Genomic DNA, 23,147 nt, shown 5'->3' with positions numbered 1-23,147 from the left:
TTAACGTGTGCCGCGGGATCGCGTGACGACGAGCAAGTTGAAGTTCTACGGTCGTGAGTGGTCAAGTCGGTTGGATAGGTTATGTGGGTGTAGCACACCATATACGCAAGATAATGGTCCGCCAAGTTCGAGCCAAGAAGCACTGGCAGAGAGAGAAGCGCGCCAAAAGCCATTTGCGCGCGTTATCTGACCCCTTCATCAGTGAGCATGAGCACGGCCCTGAAGGCGCTGGAGAGCGCGTCCCGTCGGGAGCTGCAGGCGCTGGCCAAGGAGCTGCAGCTGTGCCGCGGCAACGCCAAGTCGGACGTGATCGTGAGCCACGCCATGCAGTTTCTGGACGACCACCCCAAGGACGGCGAGCAGCAGGTGCTAGGCGCGCTGAGCGGCAGCGGCGGCTCGTCGCCAGTGGCGTCGCCTGTGTCCAAGAAGGAGACGCCCCAGAAGGAGAAGGTCAAGGCGAAGACGGTGGTCGTTGAGGTGGATTCGCCCGCCAAGACCCCCAAGCGCGCCAAGCAGCAGCCCGAAGACGAACCCGTCGTCACGGTCAAGAGCCTGGAGGTCGTGGAGACGAAGCCCGCGACGGAGGAAAAGAAGACACCCACGAAGAAGAACGCGGCCGCGGATCCTGCAAAGGAGTCCAAGAAGGTCACGCCCAAGGACAAGAAGAAGGCGAAGCAAGCGCCGTCCCCCGCGGCCGCCACCAAGGCAACGCCCACCGCTGCTTCGCTTGCAAAGAGCCCCAAGGCGAGTGTGAAGGCCTCACCGTCGACTAAAAAGTCGCCCACTAGCAAAAAGTCTCCTACGAGCAAATCCCAAGACAAGAAGGAGGCTGCTGCCAGGCAGGAGGACACTCCAGTTGGCAAGAAGGCGGCACCAGCTGGCAAGAAGGTGGAGATCAAGGCCCGCAAGGCCGTGGAGGCGCTCGTTGAGTCGGTGCCTGACCTGACGTTCGTGGGCGATGCGCGCGTGCGCTGCTCCACGACGGGCCACGAGATGAAGGCGGACGCGGACCTGATCAACACGTACATCAACGGCAAGCGCTACCAGAAGGCGCGCAACCTGAAGCTCTCCTTTGCCAAGTACGCGCCCATGTTTGTGGATCATCCAGATGAAGAGAAGGTGGACATGCTGTGGTGCAACGTGACCGAGTCGGCCATCGCCCGCGACGAGAAGCGCGTCAAGGAGCACATCGCCGCCCCCAAGTACCAGAAGCAGCTCCCTATCTGGAAGGAGCAGGAGGCCGCGAAGAAGAAGGCGGAGGAGGAGGAGGCACAGCGCCGGGCAGCGCGCATTGCGGCGGCCAAGAAGCGGAGGCTCGAGGCCGCCAACGGAGACGCGGACGACGCAGCCGAGAGCGAGCGGCCGGCCAAGCGGAAGCGCACCGCCGCCGCCGCTGTAAGTAAGTAGGGCCAGAGACGCTCAGTAGAAGTAACTCGGAAGTTTTTGTGCATACTCAATAGATCCCGGCGGCTGCAGAGCTCTGCGGCGCTCGCCACCATGTTCATCCACAGCTCGTCATGGCCCGTCACATGTGTACGACTGGGTCCGAAGGTTCGAGAATAGACTGGCCGGGCTCGAGGCGCGTCGTCACTTTTGAATCGGATCGACGCGAACATGTTCGGAGGAGACGCCGCGCTGCCCTTCTCGCGCCACTCGGACGTGCTGCACGGGCCCGTGCCCACGGACCCGACGGAGCTGGAGAACCTGGTGGCTGAGCTCAAGCGCCGGGGCAACGCCGCCTTCCAGCAGAAGGCGCTGGAGGAGGCCGAGGTGCTCTATTCGCGCGCCATCACCGTGAACGAGAGCGACCCGCTGCGCAACCAGCACATCTTCTTCGCCAACCGCTCGGCCGCGCGCTGCTCCATGGGGAAGGCCGCCCTGGCGCTGGAGGACGCCGAGGCCTGCGTGGCGCTGGACGCTACATACGCCAAGGGGTTCTTCCGCCAGGCGCAGGCGCTCGTCAAGCTCGGGCGCTTCAAGGAGGCGCTGGTCGTGTTGGAGAGCGCCAAGGCCCTCGAGCCCAGCAACAAGTCGGTGACCACGCTGTACGCCAAGGTGCAGGAGATGGCCAAGAAGGAGAAGGAGGCCCCGGCCGCCCCCGCGCCCAAGAAGGTGGTGACCCGCGTGGAAGTGGCGCAGAGCAGTAGCAGCACCTCCAGTTCGTCGACCAAGACACCTGCTGCTGCTCCTGCTGCTGCTGCTAGCTCGACGGTCGTGGACGACGACGCGGAGATCGTCGGTCACGTTCGTGGCTATAAGAAGCTGGCGGACGGACGCGTGACGACATTCTTCAACAACGAACTGACGGAGGAGGCCAAGCAGCTCATCGGCGACATCGCCCCCAAGAAGGTGGAGGACCCCAACAAGGTGCAGATCAAGAGCGTGGACGGCGGCTCGGCCTGGAACCAGGGCAACACCTTCGAGGAGAAGGACATGACTTCGTGGGCCAAGGCCAAGCTGGAGAAGATCGTGTCGGGCGTCTCGGCGCCGCTGGGCACGGGCGAAGGCGTCGTGACTTCCCTGGAGGTGTCCGACCTTGAGGGCGACGCGTCGATTGCGGTGGTGCGCGGCGCGAAGCGCTACATCTTTGACTTTACGTTCACGCTGGCGTGCACGCTCAAGCAGGGAGAGAACTCGGTGACGGGCGAGCTCAAGTTCCTGGATCTGAGCTCGGACTGCGGCGGAGACTACGACGTGGAGGCCGTGGTGCCGTCCCGCTACCAGTCGGAAAGCGGTAAGGCGCTGCGCGCGGCGCTCAACTCGTCGTCGTCGCCCTTCCGCAAGGAGCTGACGGCGCAGCTCGCGACGTTTGTGGAGGAGTACCACACGTTCTAAGCTGATAGTAATACACACACTCCGATGTCGCTAGATGGACATCAAGACCAGCAAATGCGTCTCCATTTCTTGCTAGGGCGTGTGAGGTCCTGTGCAAGACGAAGTGATATGGCGCCATCATATCGACACGCGTACCGTTATATTGGTACATCACTAAGGACTGGCGAGCGCTCATTGCATTGCCCGAAAAGCTCCACAGGACTCAGTCGACGTCGACGCGGCCAGTGAATCACTCGGCTGCTGCTTTGCTTCTCTCTCCGCCCAGTACTGTAGCACCCCCTAGTTGCGACGATGTCGGCTGTGGACGTGGCTTCCTCCTCCTCGCCCGTGGAGACGGACGAGGCCGGCCAGACGATGGTGGCCGTGGGCGGCATGCAGAACATGGCGTGGGCCGCGGACACGTCCAAGTTTGGCTTCAAGATGCTGGTCAAGATGGGCTGGTCGGCCGGCAAGGGCGTGGGCAAGGACCTGCAGGGCCAGGCCACGCACGTGAAGATCGCGCGCCGCTCGGAGAACCTGGGCGTGGGCTGCAGCCTCAAGCAGGCCGAGGTGCAGGGCTGGTCCGAGACGGCGGGCGGCTTCGCGGACGTGCTCAAGACGCTCAACAAGTCGTACGGCGGCAGCAGCAGCAGGTCCGGCTCGGACGCCGCCGACAGCTCGGACGAGGGTTCCAGCGGCAAGAGCAAGAAGACCAAGAAGGAGAAGAAGGCGAAGAAGGAGAAGAAGGCGAAGAAGGAGAAGAAGAGCAAGAAGAGCAAGAAGGCCGAGAAGACCACCGTCTCGCGGCGGCTGCACTACCGCAAGCGCCAGACCAACAAGGACGCCAAGAACTACGGCGCCGCTGAGATGGCGGCCATCCTGGGCGTCGCCTCCTCCACCTACCAGCCAGCCGCAGAGTAGGCAGAACCCCCGTTAGCCACGTCGAGTTTCTCTTCATCGCGCACGCCACGTGCCTGTGTTAATGACTATTTAGAGCCTTTCGGGCCAATACATAGCAAGCTTCCGTCCACGCAGCGTTGCTCCTCCGCTCGACATGAAGTTGGCGGCGATGGCCAGCCATCTCCGCCTGGCGTATGTCGTGCATGTGAAAACGCATACGAATGTCAAGCCCGTGCCCAATACTCTGCCTGTGCAATTCACAATGTCAAACATGATGACCTGTAAACTACTATCAAGTGAAGTCCCTGTGAGACCCGATTTTGACGGCCACTGGTTGTGAAGAGCCATAGCGGCATTGGCCAGCAGAGCAGAGCAGCAGGCATCATGGCGAGCGTGTTCGTGCGCAACCTGCCGTTTGGCGTGACGCAGGAGGAGCTGGAGCACGTGTTCAGCGAGATCGGCCCCGTCAAGAAGATCGATGTCATTAAGGACAAGGGCAAGCGCAAGAGCGAGATGCTCACGCGCGGATTCGCCTTCGTCAAGTTGTACGTATTGCTGTTGCTGCTGCTGCTGCTGTTGGGGCTCTGCACTGCGATGTGTGGTGGGTGTACTGAAGCCGTGTTCTGATGCGGTTGCTGACGCTGCAGCGCTGTGGAGAGCGATGCGGCGGTGGCCGTCGAGAAGCTCAACAAGACGGACTTCCAGGGCCGCAAGATGCTCATCGGTGCGTCGGCTCTCGGCTTCGTTGCAAGGGGGAGTCTTGCCTAATTGTTGCAATGATGTGCATGCACTATGGCATACAGACTACGCCATGGACAAGGGCAAGCGTCGTGGACTGGCCGGAAAGAACAAGACTGCCCACGAAGAGAAGCCTGCGGCACCGTCGGAGGAGGCGAAGCAGGAGCAGGAGCAGGAGGACGTCAAGATGGAGGAGACTGAGCAGCCTGATGAGGAGAAGCAGAAGAAGGACCGCAAGGCTGCGAAGGAAGAACGTCGCGCTGCTAAGGCTGCCAAGAAGGCGGCCAAGGCGGAGGCAAAGGCTAAGGAGGAGGTTGAGGAAACGCCGGTCGAGGCCGAGACGGAAGAGAAGGTGAAGCCAGCCAAGGCGAAGCAGGAGGTTAAGACTGAAGCAGTGGCGGCGCTCGAGCCTAAAGCACCTGCCAGTTCTGGCGCTCAGGCGACGCACGTGCAGAGCGAGCGCAACGCGCGTCGCCGACAGCACCGTGAGTTTTTGCGTGAAGTTGAACGCCGTAAAGAGGAGCAGGCTAGTGTTGAGCAGAAATCCGTCCTCATCTTCGGCCTTGGGGCCGATGTGACGCAGAAGCATGTGCTGAAGAAGGCCAAGAAGATTGGTGCTGTCGAAAAGGTCGAGCTCAAGGAGGAAGCTCGTACTGGTAAGTCGTACGCTCTGGTGCAATTCAAGACTACGAAAGACGCGGCGTTAGCTGTGGCGAAGCTGGACCACCATATTTTCAAGGGTTCGGTTCTGCAGGTGAAGAGTGCAGCCATGGCTGTCGTGGTTGATGACAAGGGATCCGCTGGCAAGCCGGGCCACCAAAAGCATGCTGCCGAGGTGGAGGGATTGCGCCTCATTGTGCGTAACTTGGCTTTCCAGACTACTGACAAGGATCTGGAGAAGCTATTCGAGGTGCATGGGCCTCTGTTCGAGGTCCGTGTCGTGCGCATGCCTGTTGAAGAGGACAAAAAGAAGAGCGAAGAGGGAGAAAATGAAGAGGCTAAGTCTGAACCGGTGCTTGGTCGTAGCCGCGGCTTCGGCTTTGTTCAGTATCGCGATGTGGCTGACGCCCGTGCTGCTGTGGAGAAGCTTAATGGCGCGAAGCTTAAGGGCCGTGAGATGATTGTCGATTTTGCCTTGTCCAAGAACAAATATATGGAGCAGCAGAAAAAGCAGGAGGAAGAAGCGGTCGCTGCCGCAGCACCGGAAGGTGACGATGAAAACGAGGAGGAGACTAACAGCGGTGATGAGGACGAAGACCAGCTTGAAATGGCTACCGATGACGAGGCAGACGCAGTCTCCGACGACTCGGACAATGAGGATGAAGATGAGGAGGAGTCCGCCGCGCCAGCCCCTAAGGAGGACACGGAGGCCCAACGTGAGCGCACGCTGTTTATTCGCAACCTGTCGTTCCAGACGTCAGAGGACGGTCTCCGCGAGTTCTTCCAGACCTTTGGTGCTGTCGAGTACGCTCGTGTGGTGTATGACAAGGGATCTGGACTGTCCAAGGGTGTCGGATTTGTTCGGTTCAAGTCGGCCGACGTGGCTGCTGAGGTTCTCAAGCGCGGTGAGCAGCCGCAGGTTGATGACAAGAAAAAGCAAAAGAAGGACAAAAAGAAGCAAAAGGAGAACCTCTTTACGCTGTCTGCCCTGGCGGATGGTGGCGATGATGCCTTGACGCTGGACGGACGCCAGCTCATTCTGTCTCGCGCTGTTTCAAAGACCGATGCCGAGCACCTGGCTGACTCGAACGCTCGCGAGCGCCGTCGCCTGGACAAGCGTAACATGTATCTGGCGTATGAAGGTACACTCAACGTGAACAAGATGGCGGACGCCGAGCTGGAGCTGCCGAAAATGGACATCGACAAGCGCCGCCGCGCGATCCGTGAGAAGAAGTTGAAGCTTCAGAACCCGATGTACTTTGTGTCTCCCATGCGACTGTCGGTTCGTAACCTGTCTACAGCGCTGGATGACCGCAAACTGAAGAAGCTCTTCCATGATGCGGCGACTGCCGGTGTGCGCGCTGGCAACGTGGACCGCACAGAAATTAAGCCGGAATTGCTGTCGAAGGGCAATCCTACCGTGAAGGTTCGTATGGCTAAGGTGGTGCGCGACATGGAATCGGCCAAGGCGGGTAAGGAGCCACGATCACGTGGCTACGGTTTTGTCGAGTTCTCGGAGCACTTGCACGCGCTGGCTGCTCTGCGCATTCTGAACAACAACCCCAAGTACACTTCGTACGCGGCCGGCCGGCCAGCTCCTGGTGCGCCGGACAGCTCGAAATCGCGTCTTATTGTGGAGTTTGCTCTTGAGAACCACGGCAAGCTGAAGCTGCGCGAGAAGCGCGCTGCTGATGCAGCCAAGAAGCGTGAGGAGGAACGTGCTCTGAAGGAAGCACAGGGTGAGGACGGTGAGGATGCCGAGAAGACGAAGAAGAGCCGTGGCCAGCGCCAGCGCGAGAAGAAGAAACTGCGGGCATTGGCGAAGGCTGAAGCTAAGGCTGAAGGCGAGGAGGGCAAGGCCAAGTCCAAGAAGGCTAACAAGGTCGTCAAGGACGTCAAGCAGCAACCCAAGAAGCGGAGACGCGCGGAGGCCCCTCAGGGCGATGCCGAGGCTGATGCGTTGGCCACGCTGGGTTCTGCTCCCACCGCAAAGAAGGGCAAGACGCTATCTCGCAACCAGCGCAAGCACGCGAAGGAGTTGGAGAAGGAGAAATCGTTTGAGGACATGGTGCGTAGTTACAAGAACGAGATCTTCGGCGAAAAGCCCGCGGCGGGAGGTGCTTCCAAGGCAGACGACGGCGCGAAGAGCGCAAACCGCTGGTTTGACTAATCGAAAGATCGTTATTCATCTCGCTGCCCTGCAAGTGATGACGTGTCGAAGCTGGCCGCAGGACACACAACACAACGCCATGGCTGTATGAACGGAAATATAGACTGCTTGCACATTAGTCTCCAAGTACGAGGTTCTGATCTGGCTTTCATCCCGCTGCATTTAGCTCTCGTCTTCCGGTTAACGATTGACCAGGTATTAAGCTCCGTCCCTTGCCTGATCAGGCCTTGAGCACGTAACTACTAAAAGACCTGATGACCATGCTGTTTCTCATTCGGAGCTTGGCAGGTTTGACCTTCGGCGAACGTGGCTCACCCAGTCAATGAGAGCAAGCCTGCGAAGGCGACAACATCCACGGACCACGATCCTCTGCTGACATCGTGTCGGTAAGCGGGGGCATGGGCGCCGACGCGTGCGCAGACTTGTTTGCGTTTTTCAGCAGCTCGCCTCTTGTCGTGCAGCAGCCTCCTGCACACCGCCTGCTGGTAGTGATTCCTGTGCAGCGTGAATGCTGCTCCTGGCGGTGCGAATCCAGTGCGCGAGCCACATACTTCACTGCCCCCACAAGCTCAGCCATCGAGCCGGCCCGTGCAGGAGTAGACTTTGTCGAGACGCGAGGTGCAGTTCTGTTCGAGGTGGGTCAACAGCGCGCACAACTTGCAGTGGAGGTCCTTCCAGCACTTGCTAGTGATTGGAAGGAGTCTGACGACTCGACGCCACCTTTTCAGCGCGCGTTCACAGTCGTTCTTGAGGCACCCGCGAATGCATCGACGCTACTCCGTACGACGACCGAGATTATCGTGGAGCCGACACCTGCGTCCAAGGGCATAAGTGTTCCAGCTCCAGCGGCTAGTTCATCGCCGTACACGGTGGTGGGGATTCTGGCTGCAGCAGGGCTGGCGGTGTTGGTTGTGTGCTGGTTTCGAGCTAGACGCTGTCGTTTGCCCCGTCGGTCTCGAGCTTTTGAGTACAAGGTCCTGCTACTGCCGCGACGGAATTCTGGAGCTAGCGAGGAAGTAAGGCACACCAGCGTCTCTCCCCGTGGCAGCCCAGTGAAGAAGAACGGCATCCGGCGCGCTGCTCGCCGCGTTAGCTCGTTCAAGAACTGGCGAGCCGTGCTTGAGCGCCAAAGGCAGGAGGCATCGGATCGCGTTGTGCCTGAGGACGAAGTCGAGAAGTCACCGGTTGACAAGGAAAAGTGGTCGTCGGAAGGCGCCGAGGATGACAGCGAGCCGGAAAGAGACCTGCGAGAGCACCTGGCCTCCATCCAGAGCGCTGGCGGTAGATAGATAGTACTGGCATGCCCGTGAGCACAGCAGTACTAGCAGCTATTTATTACCCCGAGGCCCGTGCTTGGTAGTATGATATGACTACTCCCCGACTAAATACGTTTCGCTGCACGACGGGGTGTTAGTCATTCTTGTCAAGAAGTGATGTCATGGTTCTCTTCGAGTTCAGAAGGTTTTGCACGGCCAAGCAAAGCGATGGAGGAGAAGGATGCCAATCAGTCAGTGGATGATAAGTGCACGGCATGAATGGAATTAACGTTAATGAAGGCGCGGGGGCTGCTGCGGCATCGCAGGGACGCCACCTTAGAGCTTGTTCTTGTAGAACACGACCTTGCCGTCGTCCTCGACGAACTTGCAGTGGGTGTAGGACCGCCAGAGCGCGACGGGCACAGGCGTGGCGTCCTTGAGGTAGAACTTGCCCAGGAGCGGTTTGATGGCGTTCGTGGCCTCCTCGCAGTGGTAGAACGGCATCTTGGAGAAGATGTGGTGGCACACGTGCGTGTCAACAATGCGGTGCACCACCGAGTCCAGGTACGGGCCGAACGAGCGGTCCACCGTGCAGAGCGCGCCGCGCAGCCAGTTCCACTCGCCCTCGCGGAAGTGCGGGATGTACGTGTCCGTGTGCTGCAGGTACGTGATGAGCACGAGGTAGGCGTTCACGATGAGGTAGGGCACGAAGTAGAACTTGACCATGGTGTAGAGCGAGAAGGTGTGCACGAGCACGGCCAGCACGGCCAGCATGGCCACGAGGAAAATGTCGCTCAGCACGATCATCCAGCGCTCGCGGTCGGCGTAGATGGCCGAGTACGGGTTGAAGTGGCTGCGCGGCTTGCCCCAGTACTTGCTCGGGCCCGTGGCGTTGAAGAAGAGGTAGCCGGGCATCCAGCCCACGACCAGCATGTACACGATGCGGTAGAGCTGGTAGAGCGGCGAGTCCTCGAGCGTCTCGTTCCAGGAGCTGGCGATGACCGAGCGGGTCACGGGCACGAATACCTCGTCGTTCTCGCAGCTGCCCGTGTTGGAGTGGTGCTTGCGGTGCGAGATGCGCCAGCTGTGGTAGGGCACGAGCAGCGCCGAGTGCAGCACGAGGCCGATGATGTTGTTGACCACCTCGCTGGAGCAGTAGGCCTGGTGGCCGCACTCGTGCGCGACGACCCAGACGCCCGTGAGGTAGCTGCCCTGGAAGAACCAGTACACGGGCCAGAGCAGGTAGGCGGCGGGGCCCGTGCGGTCGATGAAGGTGGCCGCGTAGAAGAGCGCCGAGCACGTGAGCACGTTCTTGATCATGTAGTACGTGGACGTGAGGAAGGAGCGCTCGAAGCAGTGCTTGGGGATGGCGGCGCGCAGGTCGCGCAGCGAGAAGTGCGGCAGCTCCAGCGGCAGCGGCGCCGGGGCGCCCTCCACGTGCTTGTAACCGGCCTCCGCGAGCTGGCGCTGCTTGGCCTCGCTGTCTGAGGCCACCTTGGCGGCCGAATCGGCTTCCGGGTTCAGGATCGCCATGGCGGACGGGCAGGCGGGCGAGTGTTTCGGTGGTGCTTTGCAGGCGGGGAATCCGCAAATGAGGAGGGCAGCGCTGCCGCCGCCGAGGTGGCGGACGTCCAGCTCGCTCGTGCAAGCCGCGGCCCGAGGAAAAGACGCGCGGGTCCGGCGGTGAGTGGCTCGCAGGCCCCACGTTCTCTGGCTGTTGGAATGCGGCAACGCGCGGGCACGTCAGGCCCAGCGCGACCGTGATGTCATTCTCGTTTTTGCGTGCTGGGCGGCGTGCAATGCGGACGAGCAGCCCGGTCTCTGCCCATCGGAGCTCGCCTGCCTCTAGGGCTCCAGTAGCAACAGCGACAGCGGTGGACTTGGGCCCGTTCCCGCAGGCGCTGACAGCGTCGAGCGACAGCGTTCGGAGCCTTGGCAGCCGGCACCGCGGCTCGCTCGCTCGCTGGAATCCAGCGTGGATGGAGGTAAGTGAGTCGGCCGCACTTCAATGTACGGGGCAGCACCACTGGAATCGTTAAACCCCATAGACACGGAGCGATCTGCTGGCCACGGCGAGGCACCGGTGTGCAGAGAGACACTGCCGCCAGCAATGTCTCCTCCGCGCCGCAGACCGCATGCACAGCCGTGGCAGCAAGTAGTCAGGATAGCGTTACCACCACTGTCACATCGGCGGCGCCAACGCCAACTCGTACCCTATCTATCCATACTGCGTGGTGGGATTTGAGATCTCACCAGCCCGTTCCAGGATAAACCCTGGTTGCAGCCAACAATGAAGCAGTTACCGGTTGGCTTTCGACAACCTAGCCTGGCATTCTGCTTGATCGACCTTCAAATTGCGGCTTGCAAGACTGCCCGTATCCAGAAGCGCGAACTACAGCGTCTGGAAACATCGCTTGTGATAGGAAGCCGACTTCGCCGATGGCAACGTATGAATCGCAGTTGGCGCGCGCAAAACTAGCGAACTTCGTCTACGCGAGTCGTACAGCACGTGCCAGGGCAATCGTGACCGAGTGGCAGGGCAACCTGGCGCACACATCCGCGGCGGCAACATTTCGGTGTGCTGCGAGAAACCCCTCGATAACGATGAACACGTATATTCTTGTATAGAGACCCAGTATTTTTCGTTTGAATAGGTGGCCGCTGTAGAAGTGAAGGCGTTGATCGCTTAGTTTCCCTACTCGTTGTGGCTTCCTTGAGCGCCCTCCCAGACCACGGACGATCGTCCGTTGCACAACTCATTGGCTTTACTTGCTCGGTTGCAAAATTCCCTGCGCAGTGCCGTGGGCGGGGCAAACGCCCTGCAACTCTACAACAGGTCCGAATTAGAGCTCGAGTCACAGGCGCCAACTCGATACAACCGGTGATCCTGCTGCGTACATGATCCTCGCCCATTTTCACCATCAATGAGAGGCCACCTTGCTCCTGGGGCATAGAGTCTGCACCAGAATACCTCAGTTGTGAAAATCGCCACGAATGAGACCTCAAAGGCAACTTGGACGTGTCACAAATCCTGGCGAGATACTGCCCCGACGATTGACACAAGAGTTGACGAGTTGCTTTCCTATCAGAGAGGAAGTGTGAAATCCAGCTCTGTAACTATTACTTCGTATTTCGACCCGAGAGATGCCTGCTTAGGTACCTATTTTCGCGTGGTAGCTTTGGCGAACCCCTTTCACGGCAATACGCGAAGTTGCTACCCAATAATGATGCGCCAACGAACAGAGCATCAACCATTTATCATCGGTTTGCTCCTGTACGCGACAATATGACTGCGGTGAGGAAAGGATGAGATCTTCAACATGGTGAGTGATAAATACGTGGTGAGATATTAAAAAAAGGAAGCGCACGAGTCACAAGAGACCGTGACAGAGTTGGTGAAAACCAATTCAACCTCTCTTTAGTCTCTCCATCATGATATTACTATTTGGAGGATGAATTAGGTTGCATCTGGAATCTGAACCGCGGATTATGAATTAAGGACGTTCCAGATTGGCGGGGACCGCGGTCCGGACCGGTCATGCGAACCGTGCGATTCGCACCTAGGCGGAGGTCCAGCGCGGCGACCAACCAATGGACCAGCGGATGGAGGCTAGACCGAAAGCCGCCCCAGCACTTAGTTCGGTTCTTTAAGTCTTTCGGAAGCAAAAAACATCACCATGTCCTCCACTGGAATCGCCGTGGGCCTGAACAAGGGTTTCCCTGTCAACAAGAAGCAGGTGGCTCCCCGCCCCGCTTCCCGCAAGGGCGTACGTGCAATCAGCGAAATACTAGCGTCCGCCCAGCAGCCGCGCCGAGCTGGGTTAGGCTGCAGCACAGCAGTCCGTCTCACTAAGTCAGCTACAGGACGAGGCAGCGAGCGAATGAGCCCTGCTTGGATCGCCTGGCAAGAGACCGGCTGGCTGGACAGGGCCGACGACATACAGGGAATTGCTGCCGACGCGGAGCCGTGAGCTAACGAGGCTGTGTGTGGTTGGTTGATTGATGTGCGCAGCGCGCCGGCAAGAAGACCAAACTCGTGCGCGAGATCGTGCGCGAGGTGGTCGGCCTGATGCCGTACGAGAAGCGCATCCTTGATATGATCAAGAGCGGCGGCTCGTCGGCTGAGAAGCGTATCTACAAGTTCTCCAAGAAGCGCGTACGTATTTTCACAGATGCAGCAGCGATAGTGCTACTACAGGCCTCAAAGCCCTCAGATTCAAGCCATGGTGTCTGCAGCGATCGGTGCTAACGACTGTCTTTGATTTTCCCCGTTGTGTCTTTTGACTTGGATCGCGCGTGGGAATGGATCTATTATCCTCTACAGCTCGGCACGCACCGTCGCGCCCTGCAGAAGCGCGAGGAGATGAAGGCGTACTACGCTGCTCTCCGTGCCAAGGCCGCTCACCACGCTTAGGACCGAGAAACCGACACAGTTCCAGGATTGCGGAGATGAGGAGACCGACTTGTCAGTGGGTCGGGGCGGGCACGGATACACTCGACGGTGGCGTGATGTCCACTTGCCGACTGCTCTCGCGCATGGTCACTGAGCTCTGCTGAGAGCGGCGCCGTGCGTTCGTTGCCCGTTGGCTTTGGGCGGCTTCGTCTCCGTCGCTTCATTATTCGAAAATAAAGGATCGCCAATCACTGCTTCAAGCCCCTGGCGCGTCGCGCGTGTCAACGTTGTTCGTGCCTGTTATCCTGCATCGTGGTCTAGCGTTGTGTGCAGATTGAAGTTGTAGCGGTGGAATGCGGGCAAAGCTGTATATCGGTACAACGATTCTATTCAGGCTGTTGAAGTTGCTGCAACAGCGGCCGAGCACCGCACGCTCGACTAAAGCGCGGTGACAGTACAGATGCAGCTGTGGCGAGGAATGGGAGTATTGCATTGCAGGAGCGGCGTGCAAATAGCGAAGACCGTTGCCCAGACGCGGTGGCCCCGTGCCTGCTGGCAGTTGTGCGCACTTAAAAATAGATCAGAACGAGTCTGGCCGCCGCGCCCAGCGCCGAGGAGGGGAGGAGGGCCTGGGGACGAGTGGAATCTTAGCGAGCCCTGCCTCCCATCACACGACTGCTAGCTGTGCCGCGAGGCGAGTAGGAAACAAGAGCGAGACGCAGGCGACCCGAGAGCTGGAGCGCACGCACGCCGGGAGCGCCTGCAGCTCGGCCACCGCGCAGGATTGCAAGCCGCCGCCGCCGAGAAACGAACTGGGCCCGACGGGTCGCGACGCGCGAGTCCCGACTGCCAGCCAAGAATACGACGCGCCCTCCTCGCCCATGGGGGTCGAGACCAAGGAGCACCGGCGCCGGCTGCTGCTGCACTCGATGGCAGCGCTGGCTCGGCGCTCGATGAACTCCGGCGCTGCAACCACCGTGCCAACGCCAACGGCAGGCGCGACTGGCGGAGGCGACGCCACCGTCCTTTCTGCAAGCTTGTCAACGTTGCCGTTGCCCCGTTCCGCCCAACACGACGACCCCGAGCCGATCAAGGAGCCGCCGGCGGGGCCCTGCTTCCTGCCCGCTGCTCATCAGCCGCGCATCGCGCCGCTGCGGGTGTCGCCGCTGCGGGTGTCCCAGTCTGCGCCGCGACTTGTGGGCACTTCGGTGGTCGACAGGGTTGAAGTTGACAGAACCGCCAAAGTTGAGGAAGGAGACGAACGGAGCCAAGACGATCGCAATTCGTCGGTTTTCAACAACAGCAGCAACAGCGCCAGCGTACTCACCCGACGTGCAACAAGTGCTCTTGAGAGTTCAAGCGACCACACGAGCGACGAGTCCATCATGTACGCCGTGGCACTGCTCCGTAAACTCCAGCAGCACGCTTGCGACAACGAACGTGGCGAGGCTGCGGTGCAGCGCGAAGAGCTTGACCAGATCTTGCATGGATTCTCACGAGCCCTCGAAACCGTGACCTCGACATGGGACGAGCGGAGTGTTGAAAATACAATGCAGAAATTATTCGACACGCACGCGAACGTGTTTGACGAAAGCATGCAGAACTTCTTTATCCAGAACTTCCTTCATGAATCGGAGAGCGCCAAGACATTTCGTACGGCATTACGTCGGACGAGCATGTTGCGTCGCTGCCTCCTTGCCATGTACCAGTCTGATAAGAGCAGCGCCAGTGGGAAGCGCAGCCACAGCATGAGCGACGACAGAGGGACGGCCGCACGTCGCTGGAGTGAAGCAGTTGCACGGGTCATGAAGCAGAAGGAGGAGGAGCGCCGTCAATTCTCCATCGAAGTTTGTCCAGAAATCACCAACCCTTCCATCGTGCTTGCCGTGAAGAATGAGATCGCAAACGTCGATTCCTGGAACTTCGATGTCTTTGCGGTACGATCTGCCAGTTTCAATTGTGCATGCTTGACGCTCTAGTTGGTGCTGATTATGTGGTCTTCTCATCCGCCTAGATTGCGGCAGCGGTCCCAGGTCAGGCATTGTGCATCATCGGAAATGCACTGCTTGAGCAGTATGATTTTTGCTGTCATTTTCGGACGAGCAAAGCGCGCGTTCAATCTTTGTTGCGGCAGTACGTCTCGCCACTGATGCCTGTTCTTGTTTTCACCTTGAAAAAACTGATCGCTCATCACGTCCTGCCAAATCTCCACTACATGTAGTGTCCAGCGCCGATATCATGCCCACCCGTATCATAACGGTATGTCGTCGTCGTAATCTCCATGCGGCGGCATGTGTTGACCACAGTTTACTGACATCGTCCAATTCGTATCTTCGCATATCGAATGCAGCCGAGCATGCAGCCGACGTTACGCAAACCCTGCACCACTTTTTGTCTGTCGGAAACCTGGGTAGTCTATTCACCGAGCGAACGAAATGCACGGCACTCCTGGCAGCGATCATACACGACGTCGTACGTAGCCGTGCCCCTGCACGAGTCGACCCTCTACTTTGCTGTCCCCGCTGACGCGAATCTTGCATGTTGTGACTCGTAGGGCCACACAAGCTACAGCAACAATTTCCATATCACCATCAACGACGAGTTGGCTACACAATATGTGTACCGCTCTCCACTAGAGCATATGCATTGCGCTCTGGCCTTCCAGTTGATGAAAGACCCCGAGTGCAACATTCTCCAGGGTCTTACAAAGATCGAGCAGCACGAGGTAAGCAGCCAGCCAGCGCTAAGAGAGAGACGAGAGGCTTGACTGATCCTTTTGTGTCTTGAATATCCACCTCCAGGTCCGGAACTTGATCATCGACATGGTCCTAGCGACCGACAACAGCGTGCACTCCACGTACTTGGGCAAACTGGACAACCTCGTGCGAAGGTAGGCAGGCAGGCTGACTCCAATTTATCCGTCTCCACACGTGACCTGACGCTCCTTGCAACCTTACGCGCAGAGCAACCGAAGAAGGCTGGAAGGCTGCAGACCCAGACGACGACAGGCTGGTGCTGCAGATGGCGCTGCACGCCGCCGACGTGTCCAACCCGACCAAGTCGCTGCGCACATACCTCATCTGGGCCGAGCGCATCCAGCACGAGTTCTACCAACAGGGCGACAAGGAGCGCGAGCTGCTGCTTCCCGTGAGTATCGGCTACGACCGGAAGCAGCCCATCCCGCTGGAGAAGATGCAGGCGGGCTTCATCATCGGCATCGTGCGACCGCTCTTCCTGTCGTTGAGCCATCTGCCGAGCGCGCGGCTGGACCACTGCATGGCGCAGCTGGACGCCAACTTGGCCCACTGGCAGGCCGAGATCAACCGCAACCTGCCGCCGCCCAAGACCGTCGCGAGCGAGTGCGCGGCCGTCCCCGTCCCCGTCGTCGACAGCTCCTAGTTAGTTGTCTGTCGATAAGTATCCCATAGGTAGGCTAGGACTAGGACTTGTAACTATGAAACACACATACATGTACTTGAACGACCTTATTAAGTGCGATCTGGAATTCTGGCCAATGGCGGGCCAGGGCCGTCCCCGCCTCTCGTTTGGCTCTGGCCGCCCCCTTGCAGTCGCTGAAGCCCATAGGAACAACACCGCCGACAAGATGCTGAGCCTCGTGAAGAAAGTGGCGACCGCCGCCGGCCGCCGTACCCCCGCGCAGTCGCGCCTGATGAGCCACGGCCCGGCCCCTCCCGAGGGAAGCCTGGAGGCCAAGGTCCGCCACTACCTGCCGGAGGACTACCACGTAAGAGAGAGATAGAGAAATCCTTGCTTGTTCTGCGCGCGGAGCTACGCGACTGACTGGCATCTCGTGCTGCCCCTTTGCTAATTCCCTAGATCGTGCTGGCTACGCTGGGCGCTTACACGACGCTCATCATGCTGTTCAAGCTGAAGCCGTCCAAGAAGAAGGAGGAGGAGATCGTCATCCGTACGTGTATCGCTTGTCGTTGGTCTGCTGCTTCTTCTGCCGCTTGATCGCTGACTATGGAGTTTTGAATCTGTTGATGCGTGCAGCCGCCAGCTCGAGCTCGACGTCGACGTCCATCCCGTCGCTGTTCGACGAGGAGTTCGACGAGTGGTCGAAGCTGCCGGGCAACCTCGACAAGTGGGAGAAGAGCCTCGAGACCATCGGCAACTAAGCTAGATGCTCGCGTGAAGGATGACGCAGGCGGCGATCGGACTTAAGGCTGCAGTTTTCCACCTCCGGCTTGACAGGGAGAGGGTATTTCGTGCTGAGCAAGTCATCGGGACCCCGAGTTGAAATGAAAAGGCCCTGGCTGAGACAGCCTGCGCAAAGTGAACTTGTGTCGCCTCGTGCTTTAGCTTCCCATCCGTGTGTGCCCATTGTCTGCGGGGGTTATTAGATACCAACGACAAGAACCGTTTTCACCCTCAGCAACGATCACTCCCTCAGCAGTAGCAGCAGCAACGCTCAGTTAAACCGCAAGACAGGACCGCCGACATGTGGGGCAGACATAAACAGCTTCCTGGTCGGTCAACATCCGGGGCCATGCTTCGCGAGTCAAGCGACCAATTTCAGTCCACGACGCAGTAATAGACACGATCGCCAAAGTGAAAGACACATCGCAAGCACTTGCTGGTAATAGGAGTACATGGATCTTCAACACTTCAACTTCAGGTAGAACCTGCACACAAAATCGCGAAATCAATTTTACTCGAGGGCAATGAATGAGGCGGTGCACGGCGATTATATAGCGAATTAAAAATGAAAGCCCTCACGCGAGCATGACACGCTGTCAGCTCAGATCAATCAGTCTCCAATCGAGCCGAACTCCGGCGATCCGTCGCCACGCAGTCGCTCGCACAGCATCGGCTCGTAGTGGTCACCGCCGCGATCGCTACCGGTCAGTCGCATGAGCAAGAACCACGGCGCGTGGCCCTTTGAGTGGCAAATCGTGCTCTGCTCCAGGCCAACCTCACCGCGTGGTCGGTGCGGGAGGAAGAACATTTTGCCACACCCCACAAGGACCACAAAGATGTCACGCTGGTACGCGGTTGCCAGCGCCTCCAGCACGAAGTCATCGCCCCATGCCACACGCGAATTATCCGGGTCATTGTCCACCGAGATAAGGCCACGGCTACTGTAGTTCAGCCCGATGAGGAAGTGTGTGTTTTCGCCGCGGCCTACCCTCATGTAGTCGCAGTACGAGTGCGCATCCACAATCGGCTGCGCGAACTCCGTGTACACGACCTCCGCAGCCTTCCCCCACGAGTAGCCACGCTTCTGGAGCTCAGCGCACTTGTCCAGTAGCATCTTCTTGTCACTCCGACGAGCCACAAACCGTCGCGTCTGGACTGGGCTCACGCCCCACCCGCCCTTCAACGTAGGGTAGTACAGGTTCTGAATAGCCTTGTCAATCTTCTGTTGCTCCTCGGGCGAGCTGGACGTGTAGTGCGCAAGGAAGAACTTTGTGGCCACGCTACGGATCCCCTCGGGGGACAGAGGCTCGCACTCCTCGGTGTACAGCAGTAACTGCTCCATCGACAGGAAGAGGCAGTCGCCGAACGGCAGCACGGGCGCCAGGTACTTGACGCTATAGGCCGTGTCATGCGGCTCGTACGACACGCCGTCCTCCTCCAGCACGCGCAGCAAGTCGCGGCTGCTCGAGTCGATGTTGGACACGCGCTGCCAGCCCATGCAGACAGTCACGGGGCGGTCCACGACGGCGGGTCTGGCCGTCATGACGAACCGCTCCGTCTTGGGCCGTCGGGGGGTCAGCAGCACCTGCTTGGGTCGAGCCTGCTACAGCACAAAGAACGCACCGCAGAGATCCCCCGTAAGTATCTCTGCTACGACTGCTTCGACGGCACTGGGGCTCCTCCCCCGCCTCACCATTGTCTGGTACTGCGAGTATGCGAGCAGCCGCGAGTCCAGCGCGTGCTGCGCGTCCATGATGGCCTCGCTGTAGCCGTCGTGGATCGTGATCTGCGTGGACGCGTCCAGCGCCGGCAGGAAGGGCATGGCCACGGGCATCTGGTCCTCCTCCACCGAGTCGTCCGAGCGCGCGTCCAGGTCCCCCGAGTCGCCAAACGTCGCGCTCTCGTCCGAGGACGACGTGGTGGGCGTGGCCCCGGCCGTGGGGGACGCCGCCAGCTCCTGCGAGACGTGGCAGGCGCTAGAGTCGCCCAGCTTCTGCGTCAGCACGAACACGTACTCCTTCTCCTCCTTCTCGTCCTGCATCGCTGCGATGTCTGCTCCTGTGCTGGCTTGCAGCAGCTTCTTCCTGCTTCAAATAAGGGCGTCTGAGAAAGAAACCAGCTCTTGTCGGGGGTAGGGCACTGGTGTGGTGCACACAGTATGTGATTTACCGCATCGCCGATGTCACTAACCCGTTGTTGGCATATCTGACGTTTCACCACCATTTGACGAGATTGTTGACATGACGGAGCTACGGGCATGGGAGCGAATGCGAGGATTATCCTTCACAGCTACACCAATGACAGCCATGTATCCCTGGAACGTGCCGCCTAATACCCCAGGCCTTATGCTGGCTCATGCACTTCGCAGGCAGCGATCAAAAACAATTAGAGCGAAACTTCACAGCGGACTGGGTAACTTGGTAACAAAACTCCGGCGACGAGAAGAGAATTCACGTTGGGGAAAGCAGCACTACAAGAGAGCCCTACTCAGATATGGGACTTTTTACCGATTATCAAAGCTGGACAATATATCGAATCACGCTCAAAGAGCTGAACCTGTACCACTGTGGAGTAGTGTAGTGGGTCTAACTTGACTCACTACTTTAGCTTACACGTTGCGCAACGTGTATGAGGAAGCGTAAGTACTTAGTAATTACTTAGGTTAATTATATTTGAGTACACAAATATAAGTTAACTTTAGACAAGACTCCAAGTAGCTAGTTTAAGGTAAAATGAGAACTGTATTGTTTGTAAATTGATCTTCCTCTAAAATCTGCTAAAAACTGTTTATCATCTATGAAAGGGTTGGCAGCGGCTGGCTGTCAGAGCCCCGCTAATATGCATGTCTCTGATTGGTAGAAAGATGCTGCTTTCTACCAATAGGATCTTTTGGGTGTGTGTGGACCACTCACTGTGGTGGTCCACTTCAATGTATCCATCGGTGTGTCTTACACCAATGTGAGGAAGTATCCAAAACGTTTAACAGATAACCTATCTGTTAAATTCACAAGTGGCTTGCAGCCACTTGTACGTGTAACCCCGTTACACCATCCCCCCCTTAAGGTTAGACGCGCGGGGTCCCCGCACGTCAATCTTTGGAATTGACCATTCGTCAATTCTCCGCGTTTGGAGAAGAAATCCGCGCTCATTCAACGATGAGCGCGCCTCAGAAGAAGTCCGCAAAGTCGATGGGGAGTCATCTCTCCATCGACGACTACTTCGAACGCCAGAAGGCGAAGTACGGTGACGTCGTCGACTTCGACGACGACGATGAAGACATGGAGGGCGAGGAGGACTCGCCCTCTAAGCGCAAAGAATCAGTGTCGAGTGAATCGCTCGACCCTCATGCCAAGAACATTCGCCCGCGTGAAGGGGACGAATCGGACGCTTCGAGTTCGAAGCGTTCGCGTACTGAGAGTGATACCCCACTCGCTTCCGCTGGGGCTCTCAGTACTCCGCGCGCTGCTGCTGCAGCGCGTGATGTTAAAGCTCAAGGCTCTCCGCGCGCTGCGCCTGCAGCGCGCGATCCATGGATGCCGTCCGCGTCCGAGATCGCGGACCGGTTTGGGAACTCGGTACCTCCGAATGAGGTGCCGCTGTACGTATGCAGCGCCATCAAAGATGACGCTGTGGCTGCCGAGCTGCACTTTGATGCGGAAACGCATCAAAGGCGCGATTACTACATCGGACTCTTTCATGAGCTCCGATGGTTTCAAAGCAAGAAGACCTCTTCTCGCAGCAAAGTGCCCGAGTGGCAGGCACTTTGTCAAAGCTGGAACGCCTTTGTTGAGAACTTCAACAAGAGGCCGAGTGCTTACCGTGATCGGATTAAGCAAGCGCGTGATCGCTTCGAGACGTACTCGAAGCGTGGAAAGCTGGAGCAACTTCATGTTGCTGCTGAGGAGGCAAATGTGCCGTGCGCTGTGCCCGAGGGCTTTCAGTGCACGAAGTGCTTCCCAGGTGCGGTCCGCTTGAGCGACCGCGACCTGAACGGGTACACATCGTTCCGTGTGCCCGAAAGTCTCAAAGAGCTCCGTGCTAAGTTCTTAGCACGTGAGGGTTCGGGCGCTGGCGATGATCGCAGCGCTCGTATTACTTCCGCTGCACCAGCGCGTACTGCTCCTCGTACGCCCTCACCATTTCCGGAACGTCCTCCAGCAAGACGTTCCGCGGCTCCCATGTATCTCGATGGGGAGGAAATCCTCTCCAACGAATACGAAAACGAGCCCCTTGAGGGTTCGTTTTCGGGATACTATGGTCAACAATCCGCTCAACAATCCAGCGGGTTGAGCCGCGGGCGTCACGGATCGGCGGTGGCGGGGTGGGAACACGCCCGGGTATGATCAGCCCCGGGCTGATCAGTATGCGCCTCTCCACGACCGGGTGACCGTCGTGGAGCGTCTTCAGGCGCTGAGTTCGCCGCCCTAAAACAGGAGCTGGCGAACCAGAAGGCCCAAGTCGCGGCGGTCTCGCAGACCGCCTCGAACATCCAGGTCGAGCTGGGGACCCAGATGAAGGGTTGCTCCAGCGCGTCCGCGCGCTGGAGGAGAGGTTGCTCGTCGCCGAGGCCAAGTCCTCCGCTTCTGCCTCGGCTCCTGCCGAGGCTTCGGGTCAGCCGAGCTAGATGGCTCGTGCTGCCGGTATGGCTTCAGCCGTCCGACGTAAAGGTCGGATGGAGGCGCATGCTAGACGGTATGTCTAGCGTGTATGCGTTGCTGTGCCGTGCCAACACAGTGAACGGCCCGATGAAGCGCGGAGCAAGCTTGCTTGCTCCGAAATCCGAAACTGCATGTCTAGGCAGGTTTTGTGTAGCTAACAAAACTAATGAACCAACTTTAAATTCATTTGTGTTGCCTCTGCCCGCATTGTCTGCGTTCAGCTTCTGTTGATCAACAGAAGCTGCTATTGTGTCTTGGACAAACCGAATCACGGCTTGTCTTTTGGTGATGAAACTGATTGCATCCGAGCTGAAGTCATTCAGCTCGCTCTCCGCTAGAGGCCCGGCCTCTGCGTGGTTCTTTGCGGTGTCTGCGCCCTGCGCAGACCCGTGGTCGTTGGCCATGTTGTTGGGGGAGTCTGCGCCCTGCGCAGACCCGTGGTCGTTGGCCATGTTGTTGGGGGAGTCTGCGCCCTGCGCAGACTCATGTGGTTTGTCCATTGTTGCAGCTGACACTGTGCAAGTGTCAGCGGTTTTCTGCGGCTGCTGTATTGCAGTCGTAGATCCTCCCCCACTTAAAGTGGGAGCCATCACTCCGAGTAAACTCGGGAGGCGTGGATGCCGCATGGCATTCACGTAGAACGGTGTATGCCCGGTCGAGGCATGCACTGAGTTATTGATGGCAAACTCTGCCATCGATAAACACTCGCTCCAGGATTGGAACGAGTGAGCGTAGCTCTTTAACATATCGACGAGCACGCGATTCACGCGCTCGGTTTGACCGTCCGTCTGCGGATGATCCGCAGTCGACATGGAAAGCTGGCTCCCAAGAAGTGTAAACACTTCTTGCCACAGATGCGCTGTGAAGCGCGGGTCTCTGTCCGACACGATGTCGGACGGCATGCCATGGTGTTTGAACACCATGTCGACGAGCAGACGGGCCGTCTGCTTCGCGGTCACCTCTGCTGGCACCGCAGCAAGATGTACCATCTTGCTGAAACGGTCTACAAAGACCACAACACCGGTGTTCCCTCCGCTATCCGGGGGAAGACCAAAGATGAAGTCCAAAGACATGGACTTCCAACACTCCGACGGAGTCGGTAGTGATTGTAACGGAGCCTGCGCGAATGGCGCAGGCTTTACGCGTTAGCATACCTCGCAAGCACGGATGTACTTGCGCACCCACTATACTGGTGGTGCCAGTAGAAGTCGCGCGTGAGAAGGACGTAAGTCTTCTCACGTCCGAGATGTCCCGCAGTCGGGGCATCATGGTACTCGTACATGATCCTGAGTCGCAGGTCATGGTCATTTGGCACGACAACGCGATCCGCGTTGTCGTCGACTGCATTGTAAAGCAGTAGTCCGTCGTGCACACGAAAGCGGTGTGCACGCGCTCGA

The 23,147-nt window shown here is 58.6% G+C and overlaps 10 protein-coding genes across 11 annotated transcripts; 8 read left to right on the top strand and 2 right to left on the bottom strand.

Annotated features, from left to right (window-relative positions):
- Positions 1-207: 207 nt before the first annotated feature.
- On the top strand, positions 208-1,407 carry IUM83_05270 (Surfeit locus 2; the record flags this gene model as incomplete). The annotated part of the gene is made up of 1 exon (XM_067929399.1): positions 208-1,407. The coding sequence occupies one exon, from the start codon at positions 208-210 to the stop codon at positions 1,405-1,407; it is 1,200 nt and encodes a 399-aa protein (XP_067799782.1).
- A 207-nt stretch (positions 1,408-1,614) lies between these two features.
- Positions 1,615-2,835, top strand: IUM83_05269 (Hsp90-like protein; the record flags this gene model as incomplete). Its single annotated transcript, XM_067929398.1, has 1 exon — positions 1,615-2,835. The coding sequence occupies one exon, from the start codon at positions 1,615-1,617 to the stop codon at positions 2,833-2,835; it is 1,221 nt and encodes a 406-aa protein (XP_067799621.1).
- A 291-nt stretch (positions 2,836-3,126) lies between these two features.
- Positions 3,127-3,735, top strand: IUM83_05268 (pin2 terf1-interacting telomerase inhibitor 1; the record flags this gene model as incomplete). Its single annotated transcript, XM_067929397.1, has 1 exon — positions 3,127-3,735. The coding sequence occupies one exon, from the start codon at positions 3,127-3,129 to the stop codon at positions 3,733-3,735; it is 609 nt and encodes a 202-aa protein (XP_067799623.1).
- Positions 3,736-4,098: 363 nt separating this feature from the next.
- Positions 4,099-7,282, top strand: IUM83_05267 (GPI mannosyltransferase 3; the record flags this gene model as incomplete). The annotated part of the gene is made up of 3 exons (XM_067929396.1): positions 4,099-4,259; positions 4,362-4,438; positions 4,518-7,282. 3 exons carry the CDS (start codon positions 4,099-4,101, stop codon positions 7,280-7,282), a joined length of 3,003 nt encoding a protein of 1,000 aa, XP_067799516.1.
- Positions 7,283-7,680: 398 nt separating this feature from the next.
- On the top strand, positions 7,681-8,571 carry IUM83_05266 (uncharacterized protein; the record flags this gene model as incomplete). Its single annotated transcript, XM_067929395.1, has 1 exon — positions 7,681-8,571. The coding sequence occupies one exon, from the start codon at positions 7,681-7,683 to the stop codon at positions 8,569-8,571; it is 891 nt and encodes a 296-aa protein (XP_067799703.1).
- A 303-nt stretch (positions 8,572-8,874) lies between these two features.
- Positions 8,875-10,071, bottom strand: IUM83_05265 (Fatty acid desaturase; the record flags this gene model as incomplete). Its single annotated transcript, XM_067929394.1, has 1 exon — positions 8,875-10,071. One exon carries the CDS (start codon positions 10,069-10,071, stop codon positions 8,875-8,877), a length of 1,197 nt encoding a protein of 398 aa, XP_067799701.1.
- A 2,144-nt stretch (positions 10,072-12,215) lies between these two features.
- IUM83_05264 (50S ribosomal protein L36e) lies at positions 12,216-12,952 on the top strand (the record flags this gene model as incomplete). Its single annotated transcript, XM_067929393.1, has 3 exons — positions 12,216-12,305; positions 12,551-12,694; positions 12,863-12,952. 3 exons carry the CDS (start codon positions 12,216-12,218, stop codon positions 12,950-12,952), a joined length of 324 nt encoding a protein of 107 aa, XP_067799702.1.
- Positions 12,953-13,812: 860 nt separating this feature from the next.
- IUM83_05263 (Cyclic nucleotide phosphodiesterase) lies at positions 13,813-16,330 on the top strand (the record flags this gene model as incomplete). The annotated part of the gene is made up of 7 exons (XM_067929392.1): positions 13,813-14,868; positions 14,946-15,064; positions 15,153-15,190; positions 15,282-15,403; positions 15,486-15,656; positions 15,733-15,821; positions 15,895-16,330. 7 exons carry the CDS (start codon positions 13,813-13,815, stop codon positions 16,328-16,330), a joined length of 2,031 nt encoding a protein of 676 aa, XP_067799561.1.
- Positions 16,331-16,535: 205 nt separating this feature from the next.
- Positions 16,536-17,070, top strand: IUM83_05262 (uncharacterized protein; the record flags this gene model as incomplete). Its single annotated transcript, XM_067929391.1, has 3 exons — positions 16,536-16,676; positions 16,769-16,859; positions 16,946-17,070. The coding sequence occupies 3 exons, from the start codon at positions 16,536-16,538 to the stop codon at positions 17,068-17,070; spliced, it is 357 nt and encodes a 118-aa protein (XP_067799562.1).
- Positions 17,071-17,702: 632 nt separating this feature from the next.
- Positions 17,703-19,266, bottom strand: IUM83_05261 (uncharacterized protein; the record flags this gene model as incomplete). 2 transcript variants are annotated; one of them, XM_067929390.1, is made up of 3 exons in its annotated part: positions 17,703-18,695; positions 18,786-19,176; positions 19,262-19,266. In XM_067929390.1, 3 exons carry the CDS (start codon positions 19,264-19,266, stop codon positions 17,703-17,705), a joined length of 1,389 nt encoding a protein of 462 aa, XP_067799483.1. The 2 variants fall into 2 exon arrangements, with proteins under 2 accessions (XP_067799483.1, XP_067799482.1); XM_067929389.1 differs by having other exon boundaries at positions 17,703-18,692.
- Positions 19,267-23,147: the final 3,881 nt, after the last annotated feature.

The sequence above is a fragment of the Phytophthora cinnamomi genome, assembly GCF_018691715.1.
Source record: "Phytophthora cinnamomi strain GKB4 chromosome Unknown Contig4, whole genome shotgun sequence".
NCBI classification, from domain to species: domain Eukaryota; phylum Oomycota; class Peronosporomycetes; order Peronosporales; family Peronosporaceae; genus Phytophthora; species Phytophthora cinnamomi.
This window is presented reverse-complemented; position numbering and strand designations above follow the sequence as displayed.